A 24,043-nucleotide genomic window follows, 5' to 3' on the forward strand; every position below is an offset into this window, starting at 1 on the left:
TTGATGAAAAGACTTTGACTTGAAGCATTAGCTCCATCTCCTTTTTTACCTATGCTCTCTGGCTTGTTCAATACTTCTATCATTTTCAGTTACTATTTCAGATCTCTAGCATCAGGATTTTTTTTTTCCTTTCAGTCAGTTTTATTGATTTTTTTTGCCTAAAGGATTAAACTTCCTTGTAACATCTGAGAATTTCCCTGCTTGTTTTTGTTTCTTCTTAATAGTCTTTCATCTCTAGCCAAGGGGCAGATGGAGGCACAATTTAACAATTGGTGTAAGAGGTATTGCAATATTCCCTCAGTTCTTCTTTGAGACGTCAATCTTACTCCACACAATGATTGTAGAATATTATGTCTTTTTTTTGGTGTGGACCTACAACCAATAAGCTGTCATTACATATATGATTTGGATATCATGAAGGAAAGTACAATGTCATTAGTAGTGAGTGGACAGATCTGGGAGATGGGGATAAGGAAGCTAGTGATTGGATCTTGATCAGGCACTATTGTGTGGTGGGGATCTGTAATGGGTTGGGGGAGGTCAGAGCATGCTTTGAATGCTATTCTGAGATTGGGAGTGATGTTACTACATCAGAGGTCCAGATAGGTCTTGGAACTCAGTTACTCAGTTTGGAACTTTATTGGAAATGGGTGGACACAGCATTTTACCAGGCTGCTCAAACATAGAGGGATTTATTGCTGAGTTCTCTCCTATTTTCATCACCGTGTGGAAAGTTATCAAAGCAAGTTCTATCTTGAAGGCAGGCATTCACTTCCTAGTCACTTCCTAGACAGCAAGGACATGCAACGCATATGGAAGAGCATACAGGTTATCACCAACCACAAGACTACGCCATCTGATTGTGCTGGTGTTGCCTCCCTCCCAGATGTACTGAACAACTTCTATGCATGTTTTGAGGCAAAAAACAATGTGGCGGCGAAGATGTCCACCTCTCCTCCAAATAATTGGATGCTGAGTCTTGTAGTGGCCAACGCATGGAAAGCTGCTGGACTGGATAACTTTCCTGGCAGAGTGCTCAGGGGATGTGCAGTTCAGATAGGAGACATTCTCACCGACATCTTTAATTTCTCCTGAGAAGCGCCGTGCTCCCAATATGCTTAAAAACTGCCACCATTGTCCCCATGTAGAAGTATCCTGTCTCATTGACTACTGACCTGTCATACACACGTCCATTGTCGTGAACTGCTTCAAGAGGATCGTTATGGGGCACATCAAGCCCCTGCTGCCCGTCACTGGACCCCCTGCAGTTCACATATAGATCCAACTGCTCTGGATGATGCCATTGCCACCACCCTTCATGTAGCCCTCACCCACCTGGAAAATAAGGACTTGTATGTTCGACTGCTGTTTATCAACTTCAGTTCAGCATTCAATACAATCATGCCTCAGTACCTGATAAGGAAGTTGAGCTTGCTGAGTCTAAACACTTCCCTCTGCAATTCAATTCTTGACTTCCTGTCAGGGAGACCTCAAGGAGTCTGGATTGGCAGCAGCTCTTCCAAGACCATCACACTGAACATGGGGGGGGAGTGAGTCCCTTCTTGGGGTGCGTTCTTCATCCACTGCTCTTCACTCTGCTGACCCACAACAGTGCAACTAAACACAGCTCGAACCACATCATCAAGTTCTTTGATGACACAAGCGTGGTGGGCCTTATGTGGTGCAACCACTGTATTGTTTGTATTGTATTGTTTGGCTCGCCCCCTGAACTAACTCCTCTCTCCCAGAAATCCCTCAGTACCTGCCTATGAGGAACTGGGCCAGCAACATGTGAGATGTGTTGATGTCTTAAGGTGATTAAAGCCTATTAATCACAACTCTCTGTCTTATGTGGTTGGTCGATAGTGCTGAACCTCATTAGTAAGATTGACAAGTCAGCTAACAGAGATGAGTTGCAATTGCTAACGGACTGCTGCAGAGCCAATATCCTGTATCTGAATATGAATAAAACAAAAAAAAATGGTAATCGACTTCAGGAGGGCCCAGGGGGAGCACACTGCATTGACCATTGATGCTTGACCGTTGAGGTTGTCAAGAGTATCAAGTTCTTTAACACCAGCTCCAAGCCAAGAAAGTCCAGCAGTGCCTCTACATCCTGCGAAGGCTGAGAAAAATTCATCTCCCACCCTCCATCCTCACTACATTCTAGAATATTTTATCTTTTATCAACAAACCATACCAAATTATCATCACAGGTAAGTAATTAAATGTGAATCATTAATACATGTCCCAAATATGACCCCTATCCTCCCTCCTCCCAAACAATGAAGAAAAAAGGAGAAAAAGAAAAAAAAGTGAAAGGAGAAAGAGGAGAATGAAAAAGAAAGAAAAGAGGAAAAAAGGAGCTTTCTAGATCTGAAATCCAATTCAGCAAAGAAAAGACCCAATTATTTTTATCTAAATTTCAGTAAAAGGAAGAAAAATAGAGAGAAGAAAAATAAATAGAATAAGTATCTTTTTTATTAAGTATTCAACTCTACATTTTGTAAGTAAGGTTCTCATTCCTACAAAAACATGTTGTATTTATTCCTTAAGTTGTAAGTAATTTTTTTCCAGAGGAACATAACTATGCATTTCAGTATTCCAACTGGCTATTTCCAAGAGAAAATCAGACTTCCAGGTAAATGCACTCTCATTGATATTTGGACAGCCTCATTTTAGGTCTGACATCCATAATATTTCCTATAAGAAACAATTCTAGACTTGGAGGCAATTGTTTTCCCAATAATTTGATTTAATAAAGCTCTTAAGTTTCCTCAAAAGGGTTTAAATTTAAAACATGACCAAGTGGAATGTAAAAAAGTATATGTTTCTTCCCTACATCTGAAACATGTATCAGAAAAATTAGGATTTAATTTATGTATTTTTTTTGTGGGTTAAGATAAAGCTGATGCAAAATATTGCACTAGTCTATATCTTACATTAATTGTGTTGGTCATACAGTCGTAACATAAGTTTGACCAGGTCTTATCATCAATATTAATATTCAAGTCTGATTCCCATATTTGTTTTGATCTATGTAACTCCCAATTGGAATATAGAATACATAACTGATATGAACTTTTTTGTGGTCCCCTTTCGATTTAGAATCTCCATTTCACTGCACCTGGTAATGTCATAGCCGGGGCTAATTCTTCTCTCAGAAAAGCTTTTAATTGAAAGTTACAAAAGATTGTTTTGTTATAAATATTGTATTTATTTTATTAAATTGTTCAAATGACATTAATTGCCCTGTACATAATTTCTACATATCTGGCCTCTTTATGGAACCACATATGTAGAATTAAATTATCCATAGTTGGAGGAATTAGTCTATTCTAAAACGAGGGCATTTTTGGAGTAATTTTTTTTTCTTGAACCAATTAAATTATTCATTTATACCAGATGCTCATAATGTGTTTTATTATTGGTGTTTCTTTTCCAACTATAATAAAATTAACAGCCCATTTCTATATAAAATCTTCTGCCACTCTTTCCCTGACTTTGTGCAGTTCAATTTCTACCCATGAAGGCTTGTCTTTCGTCAAAGAGGGAAGTGTCAAATTTCATCTGGGCTGCCCAATAATAATATTTAAAGTTGGGAAGTTGTAATCCTCCCTTATCGTATTTCCAAGTTAATTTTTCCATGGAGATTCTAGTTAACTTAACTTTCCATAAAAATTTCCTAATTAGTTTATTGAAAATTTGAAAGAATTTCTGTGGTAGTGGTGTCAGGAGAGTCTGGAAGAGGTACTGTAGATGAGGAAATATATTCATTTTAATGCATTTCACTCTTCCAAATCAATGTTATAGGAGAGTGACCCATTTATTTAAATCCTCTTTAATTTTCCTAAGCAAGGGGAGCTAATTCAACTTGCATCCTGTGCAACTGTATCACCACCTGGTTTGGAAGCTGTACCTCCTCGGACCTCAAGACTCTGCAGAGGATAGTGAAGTCAATGGAAAAGATCATTGGGGGCTCCTTCCTACCATGAAGGACATCTACAACACTCGATGCAGGCGAAAGGCAATAAACATTGTGAATGACTCCACACACCTCTCATGTAAACTGTTCACCCTTCTGCCATCTGGAAGGAGGTACCTTAGGACTTAGGTTGTTATGTCCAGATTGGAGAACAGTTTTTTCCCCCAAGCCATCAGGCTCCTGAATTCCAAGAGCATATGTGGATTGTGGATAGTGCTGTGGACTTTTACTGATATTTTTATATCTTAATGTGTTTAACTTCTATTCTAACTTGTATTTCTGTCTGTATGTTCCGTAGTCCTGGAGAAATGCTATCTTGTCTTTATCATGTGAGCATGGTATGAACGATAAATAAAGGTTGCTTGACTTGATAACTTATTCTCCACTCTGTGATGGGGGATGCTCTTTTTGAAATTCTTTGTCTGTGTAATGAATATACTCAGGATAGGGTTAGGAATCAATTCAGGATATTAACCCAGGAGGCTGAAGGCATGGTCATCATTGTTAGTACATTGATCAGAAATCCTCTGTCTGTCGGGGAAGTGAAATCCACTGAAAAATTAGAAGATTTTGCTAGAACTATGGCAAATGATGGAAGTTTTTTTAATTCTGAAAGCATCGAACGCTGACATTTTTACAGTACACTGGAGGAGTACAAGCTTTCAGAGGGCCAGAAAAGTTTTTAGAGATGGAGAGGGATTAAACTCTGACATGAGAGTGAGGTAAAATTTATCCTTGACACTTTTAAGGAGAACATAATCAATTTCTAAATAATAACATTTGGTAAATAGAAGTAATCTAGAACTGGAACCAATGTTGGGTCAGATGACACTGAAGTAAATTTTGCTGTCTTCCTAGATAATAATGAATGGGATAGAGGAATCGAAGGATGAAGGAGAGCACAAAGAAGATGTTAAAGCAGATATCAAAAAGAGGAGACTCATAAACTTGAATACAGAAGTAAACCAACTGTAAGTAATGTTTTCTTCCATTTAATAACTCATTGTATGTGTTTAGAATACATAATACATAGAGCATAAATATCCAAGATCTGTCTAAAATAAAATGAGAAATATAGAGAAGGAAAATGGAATGAATGGCTTGTCATAAACCTATTATTAAGATGTCTATGAGGGTGCTGTATAGTGTATTGTTTCCACAAGAATGTTATTGAACTTTGAGAGAGTGTAAAGTGCAAGTATTTCTAATATGAAGTTAAATTTGTTGAAAAATGAACAATATTTTTAGAACTGCTTCCACGAAATGGAAGTGTGTGCAATTCTGAAAGGATTTAACAGGGTGAATAGAAGTTGACTTATTTTTATTTTAAAAGAGGTTGGAATAAAGGAAGCCACCAATATCAAATAAATACATAAAATTTTAGAATACAGGGTTTGGGAAACTTCATGCAGGACTCTGCAATTCTCTCATCATTCGTGGGTGAATCAGAAAATTTGTCGTTCAATACTTGATCAGATTGGTTGATGAAGACTAATGGGTTGAAAGGCTATGGCAAAGATGAGTGAATACCTGTATAAATCTTCAGTTACATGTCCTCACAGTACAAAAAACTCTCTATGTTTAAACTCCATGAAATAATCTGCACCTGAAAGATACACAGATAAGGGCAGTGCATAAAAACAGCACCTCATATTCCACCAATGTAGTCTATAGCCCAATAGTATGAACATTGCATTTTTCAATTTCAGATAACATGTCCTCTCCATCTTCTTACTTCTGTTCTTTCCCCTTCCCCATTTTTTCCCTCTTTCCCACCCACCTCAGCCCAGACCACAATTCTTTCTTGTCCTCCTCCCTCTCAGGTTCTGTTCTTTTTCACCCACATTTCCTCCAGATTCTTCCCATCTGTCCTTCTCTAGCTGCTCATGTACAGGTTTACCTGCCCTGGAAAAGGGCCCAATGATCCAAATATCTGAATCTCTTTCTCCTGTATCAGCTCCTCAGCCACACATTAAACTGCACATTCTTCCTGTTTCTTGCCTTGCGTAGTGTGGATAGTAATCCTGAGATCATAATCCTAGAAGTCCTGCATTTTAACTTGGTCTATGAGCTCATTCTTCAGAACCACAACTTCCTCTGACATGTCATTGGTACCAGTATGGACCACAAACTTTGGCTGCTTTCCATCCCCTCTTAGAAGATCATCCTGTACTCATTCAGAGATATCCTGGGCTCTGGCACCAGGGAGCCAACACTTCATCCTGGAGTATCATTTGAAGTCACAGAAATGCCTATTTAAATCCTGACTATTGAGTCTCCTACCACTGTTACTTTCCCTTACTTCACCCTTCACTCCTAAGCCTCAGAGTCAGTCATGGTGCCATTGTCCTGACTACACCTGCTACCTCCTGATTGGTCATTCACCCTGCTCACCACCCCAACAGTATCCAAAGTAGTACACTTGTTGTTGAGGGGAATGTTCACAAGAGAACACTGTACTGTTTGCATTCTCCTTTTATTCTTTGTTGTGGTCACCCAATAGCCTGCTGCTTGTACTGTCGCTGCAGTCTTTGATCCTCTAAGCCACCCGGATAATCCTGAGTTCATCCAGCTCCAGCTCCAGTTCCTTGGTATATTTAGTCTGGAACTACAGTTGGGTGCACATCCCATAGTATGAAGACTGGTTGGATAGAGGTTGAAACTGTGTCATATTTCTGTGTGGGATGGGGTTGGGGATGGATAAAGGCAGAATTGAGGAAAATGGGTCTGACATAGGTGAGGATAGACCAGCCAATTAAAGACGAAGGAAGGCATCTCAGAAGTTCTGGTATGGACCAAGTATTGTTAAAACAGACTTAATGTGGTGATACAACCACTGTACTGTTGGTGACTGCCTGCACCTGTCTGCACTCCTGCACTGCCAACTGCAGGGGACAACCCTTTGTACCTGCAGGGAGGTAACCTGGGAGACTGGCTCCACCTACTCCCACATAAAGGTTCACACTACCTCCTGGGCAGGAGTAGACCACTCAAAGCCTACAGAACCTGGGGTGCAATTGAAGCCTGTAGTACAGCCTTTTGTTGTTTGAGTATGTTTATTCGCACTGCAGCGCCCCACAATTTAATTAGCTTAATTTTAAAGAAGTTTCTCAGCAGAGAGAAGGTGGATATCGCCCCCCCCCCCCCCCCCCCAACACCTGGAAATTCCAACACACTTCAAGATCTGGAAGAATGCGATGGGGGACAATCCTCTGCACTCAGACCAGAAGAAACTCATGGTACTGTGCATGAAACCGGTCCCATTTGCATTCCAGGCAGTCTGTGACTGTACTGAGTATGAACCAGTGATGGCCATCCAGGAAAGCATCTACCAAGCCCCCAGTATATGTATTCTACTCCAGGTACCTGCTTAGCACCAGACTACAACAGCCAGGTAAGACTGGGAAAATAAACAGAATCTTTAAAAGTGGAAGGATGCATGTCAAGATAACAGCAGGAGTTGGTGTCCTAATCATTGATGTTGATTAGTTGCCTAGCCACAGAAATCAAGGATGACAAGTCAAGGAACACAAGGTAAGATTCAGATTTAGATTTCAGGTACAGTATAGGTTGAAAATTGATAGCAGAGTTAACAAAATATTTGTGTAATTAGAACAAAATCATCCCACACCTACCATGAGATAGTAGGTATAGCCTAGACTCAGAAAAGTTCCCATAGCAACACCTTTTATTTGACAGAAGTGAGTGAAATCAAAGGAGTTGTTTCTTGTAAGACCAAGTTCAGACAACCAAAGGAGGCTGGGGTTGGATGAGTAATCATTTGGCTGGTGTTGAAGGAAGGATATCCTGGTGAGCAATGAAGGACATTAAAAGAGATGAAATATTTGTTATCCTATTGGTCTTGATGGACTTTGAAGCAGGCTACTTTTGCCGCAGAGTAGTTTTGGATATTCAGAGGACGTGAAAGACACTCGATAAATGTAATTTCTCTTTCATATTTTATTAATGTAGAGAATCTCTGATAGCAGATATAGGTGTCTTGGATTACCCAGCATCTTATCAGATAAACACTGCTAAAGAAAATATCATGCTGCAATACGCTGAAAATTTCAGGCAACAGTACGAATATCTGTATCCAGACAGAAAGCCTCTGCTTCTCAGTCCTCTGAATGAATGTCGAATTCAGGTATATATTTCTATGTGCATCATACAATAGAGCATTAGATAAAATATCATGGATAATGCACTATGTTTTTGGGTTTGTGGCGGTGCACTCTCTCTCATGGCGAACCAGCCCCGCGAGTATCGCCATGTGGTGGGGCAGCCATGGGAAGATGCCGCTGTCAGGGTTTTCTCCCTGCCTCAAGTCTCTTACCCAGCGCGTGACTGGGGCAGCGATTATGATGTCACAATACACAAGGTGACTGAGCTCATGCTGCCCTTAAAAGGGCGCGCACTGAATTTGAATAAAAACAGCCATTAATGACTTTCAATGTGGTGGCTGAGTCTTTCTTGGCTGTGTCCAGCACTACAGGTTTTTATTATTAATATGAGACACTCAACCTTTATATTCATTTCTTCTTAAAAGTTTTGATGCTTCGATACAGAAAATTAAATAAGTGCTTTCTCAGGTTTGTGTGCTTTTTGTACAAGAGAACATAGTGAGCATTATGACAGAATATGTTGTATTTTATATTGTATATAGATATGATTTTGGGAGATAAAATGTGGCAGGTTTTTTAGTGTTGGTTACATACAAATACCAAAACACATCTCATTTAAAATATTGGAGCTCTGCTTAAGCTAGACGTGCCGGCTCTGAATGCCTTTGCAAAAGCTTTGGAGAGTGCCCAAGGGACTTCACTAATGGATTGTAGTTTTGAAAAGCAATAGACGAAATAACTCGGAGGATTAAGTTTGGAGCCGCCGTCTGTCAGAGTGGAGTTTGCTGTTCTAGGAGGGGCTTGTAGTTTTGCAGAGTAAAACAGGCTTTTCTTTAAGAGAGAGAGATAGAGAATTCAGTTCTGCAGTTTTTGCATTTCAACAGCGGCTTGGACTGGAACAGGACAAGCTGGAAAACTTGTGGAAAACCCCATTTGGAAGATGAGTTGTGAGTGCTTAGTTCAGCCTGGTCAAAGCCCTTGTGGTCTATACAAGAGGAGAGAACTGGCTGCATAATGTTTCACTTGAAATAAGAGAAACAAAAAGGAACTCTGTGGTGACCTGAAAGAAAGGTTATCATCTGGAAAACCCTGATGGAGCAAATCTCTTTGGCAAGTCATTGATGAGGCTGATTTAAAAAGGATAATTTTGTGTCCAGAAACAACAAATCTCTCTCTGAAAACCAACAAGAACCTTCCTGAATGATAACCATTTACCTTTCAAGCACCAAAGCCTGGTGAACTTCATAAATGTTGAATTCTGTGCAGAGTATAAGAATTGCCTGCAACCAGGAACTTGGAGGAATGAGAAGTGAGATTGGACTGAAAATTAAAGAACTTTTCTTAACTTACACATTCATTACATACACGTGCACTTAGAATTAGAAGGGGGTTAAGTTAGGTTATTTAAGTCAATAGTAATGAGTTAAAGTTTGATCCTGTTTCCATATTAAAAGCAACTTTTGCTTAAGTAACCATTTGTCTTGGTGAATATCTTTTGCTGCTGGGTTTTGGGGTCCTCTGGGCTCATAACAGTGTATTGAAAGATACATATATTGGGTGACTTCTCAGAGTTGAGAGGAAAAATGCTTGTCAACCTTTATTAGATGCCAAAGTGAAGTGAGTTTTTTTGCCTTTTATTCCCATCTGGAGACATCAAGGTGTAGCAGGCTGCAATGATCCGCAAACGAACAAGGTCACGAGGGTGCAGGCTCGCACTGGGATGATGTCACAATAATCCCGGTGGGGGGAAAATCATGCGGGTCGTGATGATAAGCTCTTGGAGAGTTCCAGTAAAGTCATTTGGTTGGTACTCACTCACAGCTTCTGTGTGGTTTTTCTTCCATTCGCTGCACAACATACTGACCCCAGTGAAGACCCCAACAGTCCAAAACGGTGCTTTGGACCTTATAATGAATGACACGAGTGCACAGAACGCAGTCTCACTGAAGCTGCTGATCTTTTGGACCTCACAGCTGTTAGTCTGGTTTGAACAGGCTGAGGCCCAGTTTCAGGTCAGGCAGATCACCACAGACTCCACAAGATATTACTAAGTGGTCAGTTCACACGACCAGGAGACTGCTGGATGAATCATTTCTTACATCAGCCGCCAGCCTCCAACAGATATGAGACAATGAAGGTGCTCCTATCGCACCTTCGGCATGTCCCATTACGAACGGCATGGCTTCCACATGGACAACCTGGCTCCAAATGGACAACACGCCATCTGCCCTTATGAACGATCTGCTGACAATAATGGATGGCTACAGTTTGAGCAGATATTTCTCAAACGGATGCTGGAAGACATCTGCCTACGCCTCGCGGACGATGACTTCAGTGTCCCACACAGGTTAGCAGACTGTGCAGATGTCCTGTGGCACACCAAGCAATATGGTGGGGCATCCGTTGACCTAGTTTCTGCGTTATGCCCAGTGACTTGTTTCTCTCCCACTCCACAAAGGAGATCGGCGACAGCCACAGCAGGTGGAGACTCAAACTTGGAGTAGTGTTGTTTCTAACACCTGAAATGGGGTTCTGGAGCCTGCCGCTGCCGTCCACCTTACATCTATCTGGGAAACGACGGTGCCGGCTGTTGATGAAGACTATGACGGTCAGCTGCTGAGACACCCTCCATTATCTATGGGACTGGCACTCAGGACAGTGTTTCCTCTTGAACACAGTGGCGGAGATCAGCGTCTTTCCCCTGTCAAACCAGACACCCACACTGGGAAGTCAGGACTGTCCCTCACCACCACCAAAAATAGCACCATACACACGTATGGGGTGCAGACCATCCTGCTCAAGTTTGGCTCCTGCCATTTTACCCGGACCTTCACTTTGGCTGATGTGTCTTAGCCCCTACTGGGCACAAACGTCTTTCAAGCCTATGCCTCCTGGTGGTCCTGAAAGGGGCCATCTGGTCAATTTCAAGACCTTCACCCTTTGAGAAGCCAAGTTCCTGGTCTCACACCTCTACTCGGTAACCTTATCAGGCAATGTGTTTGCCAGAATCCTGCCAGGATTCCTGGCCATTATAATGCCACAGTTCTCAACTGCTTTCCCAAAAGATGACATCCAGCATCACATCCCTACACAGAGGCCACCGCTGCACACCTGGTCACACAAGCTTCCTCCCAACAAGCTGCGACTCACCAAGGAAGAATTCAGGAAGATGGAAGAGATGGGAATCGCTCGACACTCAGACAGCCCTTGGACCTCTCCTTTACACATGGTGTCAAAGTCTTCTGGGGGATGGAGACCTTGTGGGGACTACCACCAGCTCAATGATGCTATGACAGCCGACCGGTACCTGGTTCCCCACATTCAGAACTTCATGGCCAATCTACACAGAGCGAGGATCTTCTCAAAAATCAACTTGGTCCGGGGATACCACCAGATCCCCATGCACCCCAGCGATGACCCCAAGATAGCTCTCATCACTCCGTTCAGTTTTTTTGAGTTCCTCCGCATTCCATTTGGCCTCAAAAATGCAGTGCAAACTTTCCAGAAACTCATGGACTCTGTGGGGCATGGTCTGGATTTAGTTTTTATCTACCTAAACGACATCCAGTCGTTCGCGACAGGAGCACCTAACACACCTGCATCTGCTCTGCCAGCGACTGAGTGATTACAGCCTAGCCATCAACCCAGCAAAATGTCAGCTTGGCCTGACGGCCATCGATTTCCTTGGGACCACATTGATCAACATGGGGCAATCCTTCTTTTGTCAAAGGTTGAGGCCATTCGTAAGTTCACCAAGCCAACTACAATCAAAGGTTTCCACGAGTTCATTGGATGGTCAACTTCTACCATCAGTTCCTGCTGTCAGCTGCCAGGATCATGTGACATCTTTTCAAGCTGCTGTCTGGTCAGACCAAAGAACTCAGCTGGGATACGGAGTCTACGGGAGCTTTCTTCCAGCCAAAAACCTCTGGCCAATGCCACCCTTTTAGTGTATCCAGACGTTGATGTGCCCGCGGGCTTCACAGTCAATGCATCCATCATGGCTGTCAGCAGCCTCCTGAAGCACCTGATTGATTAGGGACTGCTCATTTTCTTCAGCAGACACCTGCAATCCCTGGAGCAGAAGTATAGTGTTTTTGACAGGGAGTTGCTCACCCTCAACCTCGCCATACGCCATTTACGCTATTTCCTTTTGAAGGACCAGGATTTCACTGTCTTCACCTTCACCTTTGTCTTCGCCAAGTTATTGGACCTGTGGTTGACAAGGCAGCAGCTTCACCTCTCGTATATCTCAGAGTACATGATAGTTATCAAGCTCATTTCCAGCAAGAACAACCTCATGGCTGATGCTCTGTCCTGTATGTCTGTCCTGTCTGTGCATTTCCTGTCTCCCGGAATTGACTATACTGCACTTGCAGCAGCCCAGTGGCAGGATGGCAAGATACCAGCCTACTGCAGTGCATTCTCAGGGCTACAGGTGCAAGACGTGCATTTCGGGCTATCTGAAGCCACACTTCTCTGTGACGTGTCTACCGGCTGACCAAGGCCCATCATTCCCACTGCATGGAGGCATTGTGTCTTTGACAAGCTACCTGGATTGGTCCACCCAACCATCTGGGCGGAAACTCAACTGGTCACAGACAGATTCATGAGACATGGCCTCAAGTTGCAGATGCACGTGAAAGCCCCTCTTCAGTCCTTCCCACTGATACACAGATAATTTGATCACGTCCACTTGGCCATCATTGAGCCGCTGCCAGTTTCGTGTTCACGATGGTGGACAGGTTCACTAGATGGCTGGAAGCTGTCTCACTCTTTGACACTTCCATGACATCAGGGACCTACTGGATAGCCCGTTTTTGCCTTCCTTCCAATATCACATCAGACAGTGGGGCACAGTTCATGTCTGGCCTATGGGCAGCGCTGTCACAGCTCCTAGGAATCCTGCTACATCACACCACGGCCTATCATCCACACTCTAATGGCTTGGTGGAAAGATTCCATATTAATTTGAAGACAGCCCTCATGGCGCAGCTCTGAGGCCTGGATTAGGTGGACAAGCTGCCTTGGGCGCTCCTTGGCATCCGCACAGCACTGAAGGAGGATTTGGCCACATCATCTGCTGAGCTCATCTATGAGGCCCTGCTGACAGTCCCGAGAGAGTTGTGCCAGCGACTTCGCGAGAAGGTGGGCATGGTCCAGCTCCATCTTATGTGTCGAGGACTGAGAATACGTCTTCATAAGGAGAGGCGCTCACACTGGGCTGATGTCACTATGGTCCCAGTGTGGGGGAGGGCTCCAAAGGATCACGCGGGGTCTTGATGATAAGCTCTTGGAGAGTTCCAGTAAAGTCATTTGGTTGGTTCAGCTCACTCCCAGATTCCGAGTTTTTTTTTTTCGTTCGCTGCACAACACACTGACCTCAGAGGATTGTTTAATACCTCTGGACTATCTGGCAAAGGCACAAAAAGACTCTGTGTTCAATGTGAGAATTTATTTTTTGAATTTAGACATTATAATGCGACTGATTGCTCTCAGAGACAAGTGAGGAGTACAAGCACACTTTTAATAGCTTACAATCAATCAACGGCCAGTAGACACAATAGTCCTCAGGCGAATCTGAGGTATGGCAGAAAAACCAGTGTTTATATTGGGGTAGGTGAGGGTGGAGCCAAGGGAGGAGCCAGCCATCTGAACAATATATAAACAATGAATTCCAGTTCACTGCATTCACCCCTTCCTTCAGAATAGAACCTGTGCGTGAAAAACAGAGACCATACATTAAAAAAAACTAATAGTTTACAAATATTTGCAAGTTAAATCTGTCAAGGGGTCTAGTTATTTTGGTTGAGCGCCTCAGTACTGGAGGACTTTGGGCTTCCTGGACCCCTTGTGGTACAGGGACTCAATGGCTTCAGCTTTGATTGAGGAGTGGATTGGACCACTTCCTGAGCAGCGTTGTCCAGAACCCTAGGTGTGGTACTCGTTAGTTCCTGGCTCGTTTGAGGCATTGGATCCTCAGTTCCGGTGGGTGCCAGGTCTCTGATCAAGATGGTATTCTCTCTGGCATCAGGGTATGCCACATAGGCATACATTGGGTTGGTGTGCAGCAAGCACACCTTTTCGATCAGGAGGTCTGTTTTGTTCCTCCTCACGTGCTGTTTTGCTCCTTCTTACAGACTGACCCTGGTGCCAATAGCCAAGCGAGAGAGTAGTCCGGATGTGAATTTCGTCTGGAATGTGAGCAAATGCTCGTGAGCAGTTGTGTTGGTCACAGTGCTGAATAGTGACTTCTTGCCAGCATGAGTCTGGAAGGCCTTTGTACCGGAGAGTCAATTTCACTGCCTTCCATACAGTCTTGTTCTCTTTTTCAACTTGACTGTTCCCCCGGGGATTGTAGCTAGTCATCCTGCTTGAGGCAATGCCTCTTATAAGCAGATACTGGTGTAGCTCTTCGCTCATAAATGATTAACTCCAGTCGCTATGGATAAGCTGGGATACCCAAACAGGGTGTAAATAGAGTGCAAGGGTCTGATGATTGTGGTGGTGGTCATGTCTGGGCAGGGGAAGGCAACGAAAAATGTGAATACTCGTCAATGATGTTGAGAAGCCGCACAGACCTGGCAGGATCTGGTCATTTCCATGATATCCTCAATGGTGTAGGGCACGTTCCATGACTTGTCAAAATGAACCATGCGAGTGATGTCTGGGTGGCAAAGCTCATTGTGCAGTCACCGCAACAGGCCAGCATCTGGAGGTTCATTGAGATGACCTGGCTTGTATGCTATGTCATAATTATAGGTGGAGAGTTTGATCCTCCATCTAGCATTCTTATCATTCTTTATTTTGCCCCTTTCTGCATTATTAAACTTGAATGCCACCAATTGCTGGTTGGTGAGTAGTGTAAATTTCCTACCGGCCAGGTAATGCCTCCAGTGCCTGATGGCCTCTACAATGGCTTGAGCCTCTTTTTCCACTGATGGGTTCCGAAGCTCGTGGCCTTGTAGGGTGCAGGATAAAAAGGCAACTGGCCTACCCATCTGGTTAAGGGTAGCAGCCAGAGCTATGTCAGAGACATCGCTTTCCACCTGGAAAGGTGCATTCTCGTCCACTGCATGCATTGTGGCCTTTGTGATGGAGCTTTGAACGTAATTTAAAGCCTCCTGGGCTTCGGCCGATAATGGGAAGGAAGTGGATTTTAAGAGGGGGAGGACTTTATCCGCGTAGTGACGGTCCCACTGGGCGTAGTAAAAGAAGAAGCCCTGATACCTTCTTAAGGCCTTTCTAGACTTCGGCTTCAGGAGTCTAACAGGAGGCCATTCATTCGGGGTCAGGGCCAATGACACATTCTCCACTGCATAGCCCAGGAGTGCCAGACATTTAGTCCAGAACATGCACTTACTGGAGTTGTACGTGAGATTCAGGGCCTTAGCCATGTGGAGAAACCTCTGGAGGGTGGCGTCTAGTCTTCCAGAGAGTGTCCACAAATGATGACGTTGTCAAGATAAGGGAAGGTGGCCTTCAACCTGTATTCATTAGCCATTTTGTCCATCTGTCTCTGGAAGACCTGAGACCCCATTAGTGATGCCAAAAGGGACCCTCTAGAACTCAATGCTGTCCATCTGCCTCAAATGCTGTGTAGGGGTGGTCCTCGGAACAGATTGGTAACTATGGTGCGCAACTTTCAGGTCAATGGTCGAATATACCCGATACTGCACAATTTTGTTAACCATGTCCGAAATTCGAGGGAGGGGTTAGGCGTCCAGTAGTGTGAAACTATTAATTCTTTGACTATAGTCAGTCATTAGCCTAGACTATTCTTCGCTTTCTCTGGGCTCACCACGGACTATTGCTAGGCTCAATTATATTTTCTTTGAGCAGCCGGTGTGTCTCGGCTCTAATAAATTCCCAATCCCCTGCACTGCATTGCCTGCTTTTTGTGGCTATTGGCTTGCAATCAGGAGACAGGTTCAGAAACAGTGGGGGGAAGGGGATCAGTATTTAGGGTGGAGAGACCGCATGTGGCGCCTGGCTTTTGGGACCTTCCGTTCTGCACTGTGATTGGAAGAAGTGAGCCAGAGTACTCCATGGTCATGCTTTTAAGGTGGCATAGGAAGTCCAGGCCCAACAACACAGAAGCACACAAATCCTTCTGTACATACAATCGAAACTTACAAAATTCCACTCCCCCCCCCCTTTACAGTTAGATGTACTACACAATATCCCTGGATCGTCGCAGAGTGCGAGTGCGAAGCTAGGAAATTATGATAGTCTGTCAGGTACACTTTTAAGTTGTACCGCAGGGCAGATGCAGAGTTTATAAAGCTCTCAGTTGAGCCAGTGTCTACCAAGCAATCAGTAAAGTGTCCTGCCAGTACTCTGGAAACTCTGTTGCTCCCCAATCAGATGTCGACTCTTTCCTTGAGGCGTGGCAAGATGGCCGCAGTTGCTTCCTGCGATGATTTACTTCCGGTGGCAGTTCTTGCATTTTGGGACTCGGGCATGGGTTGAACACCAATTTGGGGTTGTACATGCGGTTGCCCTCTTTGGGTTCCCCTTAGCCCTGCAGACCTTCACGCAGTGCCCTCGTTTACTGGATCCTGAGCACCCGGCATCCTTTGCGGGTATTGGGTGTGCAGGTGCTGTGCTCCAATGACCTGGTCCTCTGAAAAGGTGACACTTTTGCCCGTGAGCTTGTCAACTCCTAGTTGGCCCCTTTCGAGTGTTTTCATGAGCTCCCGGGTGCTGGCCAAATCTTTCTTCCCAACTGCTTCATGCACTTTGACCTCACTCCTGCCATGGATTTGTTCCTCTCTCACCCAGGCTGTGACCACTTTGTAGTGGCATTTTCTAATCAGTGCCCACAGTTCAAGGACGTAATGATCCCAGACTCACCCAGATGCTGCCAACGTTGAGAGATCCAGTGCCTCGCGAGCATGTTGTTCTGAGGCCTCATGTAGCGGGCCTTCAAGCCTTCTATGGCAGACTTGTAAGTAGCACAGTCTCTGATGACAGCGAACCCCTTGGGGCCAACTCGAGAGAGAAGTGCAGATCTCTGGAGACTATCGGACTTGAAGATGTCTTGCATGGCCATTGGATAGGACAGTAGGCAAATTCCTGCTGGGTCTCTGAGGACAGACTGTCGACCTGGAGCATGCCTGGCTTCAACAGGGCTTCCATCCTGCTTCAAAGTCAAACTATTAAAATTATAACGTGACTTAATTGAACTCAGAGACAAATGAGGAATACAAACATGTTTTTAATAGCTTACAATCAATGGCCGGTAGACACAATAGTCCTCAGGTGAATCTGAAGTAAGACGGGAAAACCAGGGTTCATATTGGGGTAGGAGCCAAGGGAAGAGCCAGCAATCAGAGCAATACACAGAGAATTCCAGTTCACTGCAGACATACAGCACAGTAACAGACCATTTTGGCCCATGAGTCCATGCCGCCCAATTTACACCCAATCAACCTACACTCCCAATACATATTTTTGGACCGGAGCCCCCAGGGACAACCACGCAGAAACAGGGAGAATGTATAAACTCCATACAGAAAGCGCAGATTCAAACCCTGGCCATGATTGCTAGCATTGTAAAGGCGCTGCGCTAACTGCTACACCAACTATGCCGCCTACTACAGTATATCTGGCATATCTGTTTGGCTGCAGCAACGAAGAATTTTGGTGTCTCTGTACTCTGTAATTGTGCATGGCAATACACTCATATCATCTCCCCAACCCAAAAGGGACAATTTACAGTGGTCAGTTATCCAACAAACCAGTGTGTCTTTGGGATGTGGATGGAAACTGGAATCCCTTAGCAAAACTAATGCAGCCATAGGGAGAATTATAAACCCCATAGAGGCAGCACCAGAGGATAAGTTTAAACTTGGATCACAACTCTACCACCTGCTACCCTTCATTAAATTAAATTTCTGTTTCAAGATTCTTTTATTCTACCACTTGTCACTAGTCTTGACAAGTCTTGGCAATTTTCTGAGACAGAGGAAGATTGTTTGCAACCTTAATGTTATATTTCACTTCAAGGGAAGAACATCACCTACACAATCTCCATCAGCGCCGGAACACCACAGGATTGTAAACTTAGTCCCCTGCTCTACTTGCCTGGCACCTACAACTGTGTGGCTTGGTACAACAACAACCATACACAAATTTTTGTTGAATAATTTATTTTTGATTTTCAAAGTCTCCTACAAATCCAAATATCCTAATCTCTTTCAACAAAAAAAATCTCTTTTTCCCTCCATCCCCTCCCCTCCTTCCCATACCCTAACACAAGAAAAAAAAGATTATATAAGTTAAACAAATACAAAGAACTGATTATCCGTAAAGCCACAAACCCTTTAGGGAACTTGAGAAAAGCCCAAAGAAACATAAAATAAAAAAGATAAGGAACAAAAATACAAGAGCACATTATATGCGCCATGACCCACTTCAATGATTTCAATCATTTCACAAATGGCACGGATTGTTGCATTTCCTTTATTCAGAAGGGTTAGAATTATGTCCGCATACCAATGTGTTGCAGATAGGGTTGCCATACCATAACAAATGTGCCAGATTTCCTCCTTAAATTGTACGTGATTTTCTCCAGGTGAATTCAACTCTGCATTTCTGAATTCCACCATTTAATATTTAATTGGGAGTTGGACTTCCACATGACCTCTATATATTTCCTGGCTATCAACAAGGCAACCTTTACAAACTAAATATGGTATCTGGACAATTTAAAACTCATGTCCATAATGATTCCCAGAAGGTACAATTCTGGATCCTGTGGAAAATCCACGTTTGTAATTTTTTTTCAGTATGTCCCTCAGGTTCTCCCAGAAGGATCTCACATTTGTACACAGCCAGGTTGAATGGATAAAGATTCCAATCTCCACACCTCACTGAAAGTACATTTCTGAAATTTCTGGTTTGGATTTATGTAATTTTTGTTGTGTAAGGTATAGTTGATGAAGGAAATTGTATTGCACCAATCTGTACCTGGCATTAATAACTGCTGTCATGCTGTCCAGACACAAGTCTGATCAGCACCGCTTGTAGATTGTGCCCACGCCCATCTCCCACCTTTCCCTTGACTTGTGGAATAGAAGATGCATCGCAGAGATGAACTTGTGCGTATTCACCTTTTGAATTAGAATCTCCATGTCACTACACATGGGCAGGACCATAGATGGTCCCAAATAATCCCTTAAGAAAGATCTCAGCTGAAGATAACAGAAAAAAATTTTATTAGACAAATCATATTTATTCCTTAGCTGTTCGAATCATCATATACAAATTTGCTGACAACACCACGGTAGTGGGCTGTTTAAAAAAAAAAGGGGCAATGAGCCAAAATGCAGGACGTACTCTGTTTTCGCTGCTGCAAATGCTACAGGACTCGTACAGCAATTTCAGAAATAGTTGCTACCCCTCAACTGTCAGATTTCTGAACAAAAGACTCATTCCGAGACTCATTTAAGGACACTTACTTTGCTCGTGTTTGTCACTGATTATTTATTTTTTATTTACATTTCTTTCTTCTAGAGTACAGAGTACAGTTACTGGTAATTAGAAATTCTGCCTGGCTCACAGGAAAAGGAATCGCAGGGTTGTATGTGATGTCATGAATGTATTTTGACAATATATTTGAACTTTGAAGAAGGTTTTCAAAACACTTCTATCAATCCATACTGCTCTTTTCCACCTCAGTAGCATCTCCCAATCAGCCTTGCCCCAGATTACCTCTGGTGAAATCCTGATCCATACTTTTATCACCTTAGAATTGGACTATTTTAACACATCACTGCATTATCTATCCTCTTTACATTTGTGGTCAACATAACCTCTGTTGGCACTGTCCAAACTTGCACCAAATCCTGTCTATCTGTTACCCTTGTGCTTGTTGACTGTGCTATTTGGCTTCAGTCCTTCACCTCTCTCAGAGCGGGTTTGGATTCTGAACCATTGGTGGTTATCAAGATGCTAAGCTCTTAAATGTTCTCTATAGTTTTCTCCAAGTCTCTATCTCTCTTCCTTTAGGGAAATTTAAAAAAATCTTCCTCTTTGGTATTATTTTTGGACAAATTTGCCCACATATCTCCGTATATAGCTTGATTTCAAGTTTTGTCTAATCAATACTTTTATGAAGTTTTTTTGGGCATTTGTTAAAGGCAATGTATAAATAAGATGTTACAATGTTAAGAAAAAAAATTAAAAGAACTTTAAGTTATTGTATTTGTATTTTTTAAATTAGCTTGATTTCTGGTCACAACCCCTTTTCCTGCTACCTTTGGGCAGAAGATACAGAAATCTGAAATCCTTCACCAAGATCAGTTTCTTTCCAATAGTTATCAGACTCCTGAACCTTTCCTTATTACACTCATCATGGACTGCTCAGAAAGCACCAAAAGACTGTCTGTGCCATTGCCAGTAACCTTTTTGCATCAGGATTACTTTAAATATTTATTATAATTCAAGTAAGTTTACCATCATAGTTTTTATTCACAAATGCATGTTTAGCTTTAGCAAGTAAGAATCTCAGTACATATATTCATTGTACATTGTATACTGTGATGGAATATTTAGGAATGTTTTTGGAAGATAAATTGGTAAAATTAGAGTAGGTTATTTGAAATACTGAAGAATTCATATTCAGTTACTTTACAGAAACTATGGGGAATGCTATGCTCATTTCACAAATAGGTGCTAATTGAAATGATGTCATGAAATGAATAGACCATTGTCTTGGAAGAACAACCGGAGTCAGGTTGTCTGTGTTGGACATTTTTGCAAGGCTTTTGACCACTCTGCAAAGTGCTCAGTCAGAGGTCAATGAGAGGTTTGTTTACCTAAAACAACAGATGGGAGCAGAAGACTGACTCCTATTGTTTGCTGGAGAAGGAGGGGGTTTTGTAAGTGAGAGAGAGAAGAACATGTGGCTGGCAGTTGGTGTCTCAGAGAGAGAGAGAGAGAGAGAGAGAGAGAGAGGGAGAGACTGAACAGTGTCAGCCAGGAGAAGCTTGTTGGAACTGAAACAGAAGCTCCAGAGTGGCAGATGGCTGGAAGTGCTATCTGTCTGATCTTTCTCTTGGAATAAGTGGAACAGAAAGGAACTCTCTGGTAGCCTGGAAGAAAGAGCTTATCATCCTGATGGGCTCATCAGCAAGACATTGAGTTGACTAATGGTGGTACTTCAGTTGTGGAAATCCTGGAACAGCACACCTCTCTCTGAAAACCGACAAGAACCTTCCTGAGCGGTAAACAATCACCTTTCGAGGACCAAAGCCACGTGAACTTTATACATGTTAAATTCTATGCACAGTATAAGAATTGCCTGCAACCAGTGAACTTGGAAGAATGAGAAGTGAGATTGAACTGTGAACCAAATAACTTTTCTTAAATTTACACACACATTACATATACGTACGCTTAGAATTAGAAAGGGGTTAAGTTGGGTAGTTAAGTTAATATTGATAAGTTAATGTTTGATTCTGTTTTTATGTTTAAGGGTAATTAAAAACAACTTTTGTTTAAGTAACTACTTGTCATGGTGAATATCTATTGCTGCTGGGTTTTGGTCTTTGGGCTCAGAACAATGTGACAATACATTCATGACCATTCTTGGAGACTTAAGGATAATTCTGGATAGTATACAACTCTATTGCCTGCCTGGCAGTAGAGGGGCATAACAAAATTCTGAAAGGTGAGGAGGATGAGCAAGGTAGACTCTTCTAATACTGTTCTAAATAAGATGTGACAGAAATGCTAAAATGGTAATTTTCTTAATTGTCAACAGAAGTTTGTAAGCACCACTCTTCGCCCAACTTTGCCGAACCACAAGGAGCTATACACCTGGAAAGGGTGTGCAGAGTTTGTTTCTGATTTTCTAATTGTGGATCCATTAGATCCTATCACTAATGTGGTGAGTAATTGTGCATTACAGCAATAAAACTGGTTGAAAGGGTCACTTCAGCTTCTCAATGACTGACAGCAAGTTTCACCCCTTTTCATTAGTTCTACTATTGAGCGAAAGAGAGAGTACTGAACAGGTTGAGAATGAGCCAAGTAGGTGTTGACCAAGAAGATTGGTTTGGTGTATGGCCAAGAAGAAGGAAGGGTTTTCCTCTCTTAGTTTGCAAATATTCTTTTGGTAAGAATGTTGGTCATTGTCTTTAGCTTAATCTATAATTTTGTCCAGAAACCTAAAGAGTAAGAAATCGAGTTTTAAGGGAAGTTAGTGATGGCTAATGAATATTAGTTTTGATAGGTAAATGACATAACATGACAGGTTCCAAGAGAGTTCAAAAGGATGGGTAAGAGTGATTGAATTAAATTAGATCTTTAATATTTCATTCATTAACATTATCTCAGTGCCACATGCTCAGAGTCTGGAGAAAAGAATGTTTCATGATCAAAACTAACACTTAAAACAGATATTGTGGCTATTCACTTGTTGCGAATAAAACAAAAAAATTCTGGAAATGCTCAGGTAAGGCAGCAACTATGGAGCTAGAAACTGAGTTAATGTTTCAGATTAATGACCTTTTATCAGAACTAGGATAAGTTGGTATTTCGATTGGAAACTAAGACAGACAGAATGTGATGTGATTGGTGGTGGCTGAGAAAGGACAGTGAAGTTTTGTTAAACTCTCTGGAGGAGCTGTAAATAGCAGAGGATTGAGAACAGCAGAGAGAACATAAGTGCTGGTACACTAAGGTCCAAAACTGTAGTTGCTCAAAATCTGAAAACAAAAATGCTAGAAATCGCCAGCAAGTCAGGCAACATCTGTGGAGAGAGAAATATTTTGCCATTTTTGATGAAAACAGCTGAATTGTTGCTCTTTGTGAAAGCTTGAATGCAGTTCTGACAATTCATTGATTACTTCACACTGAGGCAAGGAGGAATTTTTTTTCTCTTACTACTGTGAATATGAAATGCTCCCTTGTATATTCAAGGCTGAAGTAGATGATTTTTCATATGATAGAGAAGATTAAGATTTGTGGGAAATAAGATGAAAATCAACAAGTTGAAGGTTGTGACCTTACTGAAATGGCTCAGGCCTGAGGAACTGCATGGCTTATACCTACTCCCATGTGCTTATGTGTTTATGATTGTGTGGCACTTTGAAACATCTGGAGTTGTGAAAAGTGTCAGTTTGTTCTTGTGATACAAGAAGTGGCACAAACAAAAGCAAAATAGCAAATAGTTGTGTTATATTATCCCCAGTAATGGTCTATCTCAGGAGTGGACAACCTTTTTTTAAAACTCACATTCCACTTTAAGCAATCCCTATGCCATAAGTGCTCTGTGATTAATAAGGGATTATTTAAGGTGGAATATGAGTGGGAATCACTGCTCTAGACCCAAATATTACTGAAATATTTTGCATGAGAAAAATTGTCATTGGCCCATTTCCTTTGGAGTTATGAAACCATGCACATAATGAGTCAATTAGGTACAATTAGAGCAGTGGTTTTCAAACTTTTTCTTTCCACTCACATACCACCTTAAGCAATCCTTTACCAATCACAGAGCACTTATGGCATTCAGGGAATACTTAAGGTGGAATGTTAGTTATTTTTTTAAAAAAAAGGTTGTCCATCCCTGGTCTATCATCTGACAATTGCTGAGAATAATAAAGAGAATTTAAAAAAAAATCACTTTGCTCTGAGTTTGGTATTGGTGTGTTAAGTTGCATTTTAACTTAAACGCATGTATTTAACTTCTAACTGGTTCTTTACCTTTTTATCCCTTTACCAGCCATCTTATTTGTTTTCCTCAACCACGGTTCTGAAACGTCAAAAAGGAAACTGCTTTGACTTCAGCACATTGCTCTGCTCACTACTGATTGGTGTGGGATATGATGCTTACTGTGTCAGTGGATATGCTGTGAAGGAAATCTGCTTGATGGATGAAACAAAAGAAATCTGTCCGCTACTGCAAGTAGATGACAAAGTA

The 24,043-nt window shown here is 42.3% G+C and overlaps 1 protein-coding gene across 3 annotated transcripts in view; it reads left to right on the top strand.

Moving 5' to 3' along the window:
• The window catches only part of ccdc135 (coiled-coil domain containing 135), a 144,016-nt gene that overhangs the window by 462 nt on the left and 119,511 nt on the right, over positions 1–24,043 (top strand). For 2 of the 3 annotated variants that reach the window (XM_069917196.1, XM_069917197.1), the window contains exons 2-5: positions 4,844–4,956; positions 7,958–8,132; positions 21,881–22,006; positions 23,846–24,040. In XM_069917196.1, coding sequence (XP_069773297.1) covers positions 4,850–4,956; positions 7,958–8,132; positions 21,881–22,006; positions 23,846–24,040 — 603 coding nt within the window. In that variant the 5' untranslated portion in view covers positions 4,844–4,849. Of the gene's footprint in view, positions 1–4,843; positions 4,957–7,776; positions 7,796–7,957; positions 8,133–21,880; positions 22,007–23,845; positions 24,041–24,043 lie in introns of those variants that run through there. The other variant, XM_069917198.1, reaches the window with a different exon arrangement.

This window comes from Narcine bancroftii, chromosome 2 (assembly GCF_036971445.1).
Source record: "Narcine bancroftii isolate sNarBan1 chromosome 2, sNarBan1.hap1, whole genome shotgun sequence".
Taxonomy (NCBI): domain Eukaryota; kingdom Metazoa; phylum Chordata; class Chondrichthyes; order Torpediniformes; family Narcinidae; genus Narcine; species Narcine bancroftii.